General features: G+C 34.1%; 1 protein-coding gene across 1 annotated transcript in view; it reads right to left on the bottom strand.

Annotated features, from left to right (window-relative positions):
• Positions 1 to 421: 421 nt before the first annotated feature.
• The window catches only part of LOC102886270 (zinc finger protein 33B-like), a 45,408-nt gene continuing 35,896 nt past the window's right edge, over positions 422 to 9,933 (bottom strand). Inside the window, 2 exon segments of the mRNA XM_025038925.1 lie at positions 422 to 2,644; positions 2,646 to 4,696. Coding sequence (XP_024894693.1) covers positions 2,531 to 2,644; positions 2,646 to 4,696 — 2,165 coding nt within the window. The 3' untranslated portion in view covers positions 422 to 2,530.

The raw sequence follows: 9,933 nt of genomic DNA, 5'->3' as shown, positions 1-9,933 counted from the left end.
CATCTGTGCACCTGTTATTTCCTTTACTTGCCTTGCTTGCATTAGCTAGACTTCCAAAGAAGTGGTGAGAGACCTGTCTTGCTACCTATCTTACTTGGAAAGCATTTGTATCTTATCATTAAGCATAATAATGTTACCTGAAGATTTTTTTGTATATGTTCATCACCAAGGAAGTCCCCCTGCATTCCTAGTTTTTTATCATGAATGAGTGCTAAAATTTTGTGAAATGCTTTTCCGTATCTATTAACATGATCATATGATATTTCTTCTTTAGCCTGTTGATGTGAAGTGTTACATTAATTATCAAATGTTGAACCAGTCTTGCATGCCTGGAATAAATCTCATTTGGTTATGATGTATAATTCTTTTATACCTTTTGGATTCAATTAGCTAATATTTTGTTGGTGACTTCTACATCTATGTTCATAAGAAATATTAGTCTGTAGCTTTTTGTAATATCTTTGCCTGCATTAGGGTAATGCTGGCCTCACAGAATGAATTAGGATGTATTCCCTATGCTTTTACTTTCTGGAGCAGACTGTAGCAAATTGGTATCATTTCATCCTTAAACATTTGGTAGAATTCACCAGTGAACCCATCTGGGCCCGATACTTTCTGATTTGGAAGAATAAGTATTGACTCGACTTCTTTATCAGCTACATGTCTATTCCGACTGGTCCTTCTACTACTTTTGACAGATTGTGTCTTTCAAAGGATTGGTCCATTTCCTCTAGGTTATAAAATTTGTAGGCATAAGTGAGTGGTCCATCATATCCCTTTGCAATCCTTTTTATGTCCATGGGATTAGTAGTTAAGACACCTCTTTTGTTTCTGATATTAACAACTGTCTTCTCTTTTTATTAGTTAACCTAGTTAGAGGTTTATCAATTTTATTGATTTTGAAAGACCCACCTTTTACTTTTATTGATTTTCTCAATTGGTTTCATTTTCAATTTCACTGATTTCCACTTTAACCCTTACTGGTTTTTGTCGTTGTTTTGCTTACTTTAGATTTAATTTGCTCTTCTTTCTCTGGTTTCCTAAAATGGAAGCTTAGACTATATAATCAAAGATCACTAAACAGTATAATCTTAGATTACTTGTGTAATCTAATTATTCAAGTAAACCATGTAATTAACTATACCAACTTTACACTGTCAATAAAAGCCCCTCTCTACCACTACTCTGCTCTTGCTCCAGGCTCACTCCTCCTCATATAGTCATAGTCTCTAAGGGTCCAGACATCCCTCTGGACACATCAGACCCTGAATTTACAGCCCAACTTACACCCCTGAGTATCATCTCGTTGTCTATGGCTTCTTTCCTGGGCACTGTCATGAAGGTCAGCTGCTTACAGGGAGTTTGGACAAAATTTAGGCTAAGAGCTAGAGTATTCACATATGTACACTCAAGACATCCCATGGCTTGGGATGAACCATGGATGAGAAGAGAAAGGAGGCAATGGGACTAGGGCCTAGAACTCCCCATACAGAGTTTATTATTTTTCATTTATAACTTTTAAGTGATTGATATTAGCTTTGTGGTCCTCATTTCAAACTATTGCTCCAGGCCCTACACACATAGGGGAATAGTCCTGAAATAACTACTACTAAATCAAGATTATTTCCTATTCACAATTACATTGTTCCATTATGCATATGAAACAGTTTATGTAATGTACCACTTATATAGACATAAATCCTGTGATCTTAGGGGATGCTTGACATATGCATTTAATGCTTTTGCCCTGATTATTCAACTTATTTCTGCTTTTAGAAAGCTTCATATTCAAATGGTTGTCAAGATTAGAGTTGCAGAAAAGGTATGACTATTAACACAAGGGAACTACTTGTGGTGAAATCTTGATTCCTCTGTAAACCTGATGAGATGCAAATTCCAAATTCCTTTATGATTTCGTAACCTGATTATGCTAATGATTATTCAAATCTATAAGGGATAAAATTTCACAGAACTATACCCAGAGTATATGTAAAAACTGCTGAAATCTGAATATGATCAGTATCTGACATAGCAGTAGGCTATCATCAATTTCTTATACTTGAATATATACAACTAGGTAATATATAATCATTAGAGGAAGCTTGGTGAAGGGCACATGAGAATTCCATGTATTATTAATGCAGCTTCTTGTGATTCTATTTCTTCATTTTGCAATTTATTTTTTGTTTTGTTTTAAAGCTTTACATTGCACAATATACATCTATAAATTATAATTTGTTATGTTTCCTAAAGATTATGGCATCAGAACCAAAACACAACTTTAAATAATACATTACTTCTAAAGAAAATTTTTGAACTTTGCTTTAATATAAAATCTGACACAAGCTATTTTGTATTTTTGCTAAGAAATTTTACAAAATCAAAAATTCTGTACAGTTTTACACCAGTATTAGTTACTTGACATTCAATGGAATATTAGTTCTTAACAAAACTATCTGATATTTGTTGCAGATTATGAGTTTGATCCATATCGTTACTTTGGAATAAAATAAGGCCAGTTTGTGGATGGTTACTGAACATTCAGGATGTCAAAAAAGTTTTCTCCAGAGTGTGAATTCTTTGAAGTCTGGTAGGTACTGAACTGTGACTCAACATTTCTAATATTCACTTTAATCATAAGATTTTTCTCCAGTGTGTGTTCTCTGATGTACAATGAGGTTTGACTTCTGAGAGAAGGTTCTTCCACATGTGTTACATTCATAAGGCTTCTCCCCTGTGTGTGCTCGCTGATGTTTAGCAAGGTCTGATTTACGGTAAAAAATTTTCCCACATTCATTACATTGACAAGATTTATCTCCTGTGTGAACCCTGTGATGGACTGTGAGGGATGATTTATGACTGAAAGATTTCCCACATTCATTACATTCATAGGGTTTCTCCCCTGTGTGCTTTCTCTGATGTAAAATAAGTCCTGACTTCACACAGAAAGATTTTCCACATTCATTACATTTATAAGGCTTCTCTTCTGTATGAGTTCTCTGATGTACAATTAGAGCTGATTTATGACAAAAAGCCTTTCCACATTCATTACATTTATGTGGTTTCACCCCTATGTGAATTCTGTGGTGCTGGGTGAGCTGTGACTTCTGGCAGAAGGTTTTACCACATTCATTGCATTCATAGGGTTTTTCTCCTGTATGTGTTCTATGATGTTTAGTTAGGCATGATTTATTATAGAAGATTTTCCCACATTCCTGACATTCATAGGGCTTCTCCCCTGTATGTGCTCTATAATGTTGAGAGAGAGTGGACTTATGGCTGAAGAATTTACCACACTGAGGACATGCAAAAGGTTTCTCCCCTGTGTGAGTTCTCTGATGTACTGTGAGGTCAGACTTTAAGCAGAAGGTTTTCCCACATTTGTAACACTCATAAGGTTTCAACCCTGAATGAATTATCTGATGCCTGGTGAGTACAGATTTGTAGTAGAAAGTTTTGCCACATGCATCACATTCATAGGGTTTATCCCCTATATGAGTTCTTTGATGTTGTGTAAGATGTGACTTCTGACAGAAAGATTTCCCACACTCAGGACATTCAAAGGGTTTCTCGCCTGTATGAGTTCTCCGGTGTACTCTCAGGTGTGAATTCATGCAGAAGGACTTCCCACATTCAAAACATTCATAGGGTTTCAGCCCTGTGTGTGTTCTCTGATGTTTAGTGAGGTCTGACTTCTGGTAAAAAGTTTTCCCACATGCATTACATTGATAAGGTTTCTCCCCTGTATGTGTCCTCTGGTGTAATGTGAGAGCTGACTTGTGACTGAAAGCTTTCCCACACTCATTGCATTCATAGGGTTTCTCTCCTGTGTGTGATCTCTGATGCTTAGTGAGATCAGACTTCTCCCAAAACATTTTTCCACAGTCATTACATTGAAAGCATTTCTTTCCTGTGTGTATCCTCTGATGGCGAGTGAGGTGTGATTTCTCCCAGAAAGTTTTCCCACATTCATTACATTCAAAGTGTTTCTCTCCTTTAAGAGATTTCTGAAGTTGTGAGAGGCATATTTTCCTCCTGAAATTACTCCCATTTTCATTACATTCATAGTGCTTCACAGATGCCCCATAATGCTTCAAAAGATTAGAATTCACAGATAAGGATTTCCCACAAACACAAAATTCATAGTGATTTTCCTTTGAGGGTGTTCTTTGATTGAACAAGAAGAATGAGTTGTCACAGGATGTTCTCCCAAATTCATTATAGTCACAATCATTCCCTTCTGTTCTCTCACTCTTTTCAAGGAAGGTTTCTTGATCCATGTTGTATTCAAAATGTTGCTCTAAAGTTTGAATCTTCTCATGTTGAAGAGGGTCCTCATTATGACTATAAGTTTTCCCACTTTCAAAAAATTCATTTTTCTCTCTAGTATGAGTTGTCTCATGTATAGTATTGAGTAGCAATTTTCCACAGGCATTAAATTTATCAGTCTTTTTCCCTAAATAGTTTTTCTTATTGATAATCAATTCTGAAATATAGTTGAAACTCATTCTACATGAGTCACACTGGCAGAGTATTTTTCTGGGAGGAAAAAAATTTGTCTCCAAGTTAAATGGTATTCCTATTACATTACCTTGTTCTTTACTCCGCATTTTATTATTCATGAATACAACCTCCCACACATGTGGAGACTGGTATTCTTGGCTCCTCTCCTTCACATAATCAGTTTTCCAGACTTCTAGAAATAAGAAAAATTAATGTTACCATATAAACACATTTCTTATGGAATGAACCCTATATAAAAATGCCCTATGGTATAGTTGACTTTGATGTCTTTTCCAGCCTCCAGGGAGTAAAATAACTGCAAGAACATATTTCTTCTATTTCTTGAGTTTCAGGTGAAGAAGAAAAAAAAACAAGAAACAAAAAGCATAGTGGAAAAAGGGAGAGGAAACTGGCTATTAGAACATACATATTTGCTTTCCAATGTCTGAAGAATAAAAGCAATGGCTTAAATCTGAATCTCCCCATGTATTTTCTAAAAAAAATCCTAAGAATCAATATAAGGAGAGCAATAAAATTACCTATAGTAATCCATGACTTTAGCATAATTAGGAGATACAGAATACTACTAACCACAAATCACCATTATGTAAGGAAATACTCAAATGTAGAAGACACTGATATAGAGCCCACATCTATGAGAAAAGTTGTAGACTGTGGCAACTACACGTAAAACAAGAGACAGAGATGGTTAACTACAAATAAAATTGCTCCCAGAATGAGAAAGTTCCACTGTGAGTGGGAAAATACTGATATGATATTTCAGTTCTGATGAATGAGTTCATCTATCAGGAAAACCAAATAAAAAGGCAGGGGGGGGCGCGGCGGGGAGATTACTTGTAGTAGACAGACATTAAGGAGGCAAAGGAGGATCAAAGTGATGAATAAAACTATATAAACAAACAAAATGATCTTAGAAAATAGGATTTAAATTATAAGGACTCTGCTATGGACTAAATTGTGTCCCCTACAAATTCATATGTTGAAGCTCTAATCTCCAATGTGATGGTATCTGAAGACAGGGCGTTCTTTTAAGGAGGTAATTAAGGTTATATGAGGTCTTAAGTGTGGAATACTAATCTACTGAAAATAGTGTCCTTATTAGAAGAGGAGGAGACACCAGAGCTTGCTTGCTCTCCATAAAAGTACAGATAAAAGGCTATATGAGGACACAGAGAGAAGGTGCTATCTGCAGGCTGAGGAAAAAAACCTCACCAGAAACCAACCCTGCTAACACCTTCATTTTGGACTTGCAGTCTCCAGAACTGTGAGAAAATAAAAATCTGTTGTTTAAGCCACCCAGTCTGAAGTATTTTGTTATAGCAGCCTAAGCAGACCAACAGAGAACCCAAAGATAAATTTTAATAAATAGCATTAAGAGGGGCATGAAAGCAGAAAAGAAATAGAAGACTAAAGAAAGAAAATTGGGTCACAAAGAAAGTTCTGAATAAAGAAAGTAGTCTGCAAATTAAAACAAAAATTCAAAAATAAAACTGTATATATGTATATCATTGTAGTCTCTAAACAGAAAAAAGAAAATAATGGAATAAATCTAATATTCAGACCATAATCTAAGAAAACTGTCCAGAAATAAAAGACCTGATCAAAATATTCAAAAGGACCACCATGAACCTGGGTAACCTGACTAGGAATAGTTGTCTCTAAGATATACCTTAATATATTGACTAGATCTGAAAAATGAAGAAAAAGCCCTCTGGGCAAAAATGCTAAATCTCAACAAACACATAGGTTTGGCAATATACTCTGTAAAACAAAGCAAGACTCAGTGGAGTACCATTTTAAAGAGAAGAAAATGGGAGTCAAAGGTTTATATTCAGCCACATTACCTTTACACTGCTGAAGCAATAGAAAAAGGCAATCCAATTTAGATATTCAACAACTTAGGTAATACTGTAATCATGAAACCTAACAGAGGACAAACTTCAAGCAATCAAGATTTGATAGGAAACACTGGCAAAAAAAAAAAAAAAAAGAACTAAGAAGTAGATACACTTAATTGCAGATGTAGGTCTATGACCAAAAAAAAAAAAAGATGAATATAAGAATAGAAAGTAATATATAAATGTTACATGTTCTAGTGAAACAGAAACACTACAACTAAAAAAGCTTTAGAAACAGAAGAAAAAAGAAGCTCAGAGACAGCCACATAAATAACAGACTCTAAAGGATGTCACTAAAAGTTTAAAAATCAAATAGAGGCTTAAGTAAGAAAAAGGCAACTAGGCCAGTATACAAGATATTAATATAAAAGTAACTACTAGAAGAAAAACGTCGAAATTTCCTAATTGCCTCACTACAAAAAAGAACAAATAGAAACATTCAGTAAATGTGATATGCTTCCTACATAACACTAAGACAGAACTAAAACTAAATATGAGGATGATCAATAAATGTAAATAGGCTTAACTCACCAATTAAAACAAAAATGATTTTCAATCATAGATAAAACACAAATCTATGCTGCAAAGGGTAAACAGATATTAAAACAGATTCAAAGAGGCTAACAGCAAAGAGATGGACAATATTATTCAAGACAAAGGGAAACAATAAGAAAGCAGAGGAGCATTTGATATCAGGAAGGAAAAAGGAACAATTTACAATGCTAAAATCCACAACTTCGAATAGAAAAATAATAGTTATGAGTGTCTAGAAATGAAACCACCTTCATGAAGCAGAACTCAAGAGAAGCAAGAAAAAACAAACATTAATGGCATTTTTTTTTTTTAAAAGAAATAGAACAAAAAATCATCAGATTTGTATGGAAACACAAAAGACCCCGAATTGCCAAAGCTATTCTGAGAAAAAAGAATGAGGCTGGAGAAATCACTCCTCCCAACTTCAAATTATACTACAAAGCGACAGTAATCAAAACAGCATGGTACTGGCAGCAAAACAGTCACACAGACCAATGGAACAGAACTGAGAGCCCAGAAATAAACCCACGTATATATGGGAAAATAATTTTCAACAAAAGAGTCAGAAACATACAATGGAGAAAAGAAAGCCTCTTTAATAAATGGTGCTGGGAATACTGGAAAGTCACATGATGCAAAAGAATGAAACTAGAGGGCTATCTATCATCATACACCGAAATTAACTCAAAATGGATTAAGGACCCCGATGTAAAATGTGAAACAATAAATTGCAAAGAAGAAAACACAGGCACTAAAATTCATGAATCTTGGATTTAGAGGGGATTTTATAAATTTGACCTTAAAGGCAAGGAAAATAAAAGCAAAAATAAATGAATGGGTCTATATCAAACTAAAAATCTTCTGCCTAGTAAAAGAAACCATCAACAGGATAAAGAGGCAACCATCTGAATGGAGGAAGATATTTGCAAACAATGTCTCCAATATGAGGCTAACAGAATTCGTACAACAACAAACAATCCAAATAAAAAATGAGCAGAGGACCTGACCACACTTCTCCCAAGAAGACATACAAACAACCAACAGACATGTGAAAGGATGCTCAACTTACCTAACTATTAGAGAAATGCATATCAAAACCACAATGAGATACCTTCTCACACCTGCTTAGAATGGCTATCATCAATAGGACAAGTAATAACAAGTGTTGGAGAGGATGAGAGGAAAAAAGAATCCTCACATACTACTGGTAGGAATGTCAACTGGTACAGCTACTATGAAAAACAGTATGAAGGTTCCTCAAAAAATTAACAATAGCATCACCATATGACCCACTAATCCCTCTTCCTGGTACCTACCTAAGAAATTTGAAAACATTTATTCATAAAGATATATATTCACCTCAATGTTCATTGCAGCACTATTCGTAGTGTTTAAGACATGGAAACAACTGAAGTGCCCTTCAAGAGATGATTGGATAAAGAAGATGTGGTACATAAACATAATGGAATATTAATCATAAGAAAAGATGAAATACTGCCATTTGCAACAACATGGATGGATCAAGAGATTATCATGCTAAGTGAAATAAGTTAGAAAAGTCGAGAACCATATGATTTCACTTATATGTGGAATATAAAACTGAAACCAACAAACAAACAAGAAAGACAAAAACTCATAGACATAAAACAGTGTAGTGCTCACCAGAGGGAAAGTGGGGAGTGGGGAAGTAAATAAGGGTAAGGGGGTCAAATATATGGTGACGAAAGATTTGACTTTGGATGAACACACAATGTAAAATACAGATGAGCTATTATTAAATTGTACACTTGAAACATATAATTTTATTAACCAATGTCACCTCAAAAAAGAATAAAAAGAAAATCATAAGGAGAAGAAAATACATTTACAGTATTTATTGAAAAAAACCTGTGTATAAGTGGACCCTAGTGGTCCAAACCACGCTGTTCAAAGGTTAACTATAATAATGTAAAAGTAGAGAGAAAGCACAAAGAAGGAAATAATAAAAGGCAAAAGCAAGTAATAAATTTAAAATAATAAAAATAAAATCTTTTTATTCATTTTTCTTCATTTTTAAGATCTAGTGGTTTCATTAAAGTATGTCTTAGAGAGGGCTGTTTTAAGTCAGTTTTCCCAGGTTCCTGTTGGTTCCTTCAAATATATGGATCAGGTTCCTGTTGGTTCCTTCAAATATATGGATTTTATCTCCAAATGGTTTTCTTAAAGGTTAGAAGTTAATAAAACAGAAACAGAAAAACAGAAGAAACTGTTAAGTAAAAATGTTAGTTCTTTGAAAAATATCATAAAGGAGGCAAATCACTGGCTAACCTAATTAATAAAAACAAGGGAAAGAAATCTCAACTATAAAAATAATAAACAGGAAGGAAGGAACAGTCATTGAAACAAAACATGAAAAAAACTAAGAAAAAGATTTTTTGTACAGCTTGATACAAATACATTCAAAAGTGAAATAAATAATTTCCTACAAATATATAACATCAAAGTTTACCCTGGTAGAGACAGAAAATGTAAACAGAATAATTTCTACATAAGAAACAGAAACTATCGAGATTGCCTGAACTGAAAAATAAGCACCTCTATTCCTTTCATCTAGATTCATAAATTGTTAAAATTTTGCTACTCTTGCTTTCTCATTCTCTATATAAAGCCTTCTCAACCATTAACTACTTGAGTTAAATGTAAACATCATGACCCAATACTCCAAATATGTCAGCATGTATCTCCTAAGAATAAAGTCATGAGCACATTAAGAAAACTGTGCCAATACTATATCATCCATACACGGTCCATTCAAAGAATATCTTTGAAAATGTTTTTCAGCTGCATAGATCCCCTCCCTTTACTGCAAAAAAACTCTAAATTTACAAGTATAGCTATCATAAAATTGAGTTTAATAAAAACTCTAAAGTTTCCACGTTCTGAATTTTATTAAACTACTGTTAAGTATATTTCTGTTACTTTCTTTTTCCCCTGTGCC

Source organism: Pteropus alecto, unplaced genomic scaffold (assembly GCF_000325575.1).
Source record: "Pteropus alecto unplaced genomic scaffold, ASM32557v1 scaffold86, whole genome shotgun sequence".
NCBI classification, from domain to species: domain Eukaryota; kingdom Metazoa; phylum Chordata; class Mammalia; order Chiroptera; family Pteropodidae; genus Pteropus; species Pteropus alecto.
The sequence above is the reverse complement of the archived record's forward strand: the minus strand, read 5'-3'. Positions and strand labels throughout refer to the sequence as shown.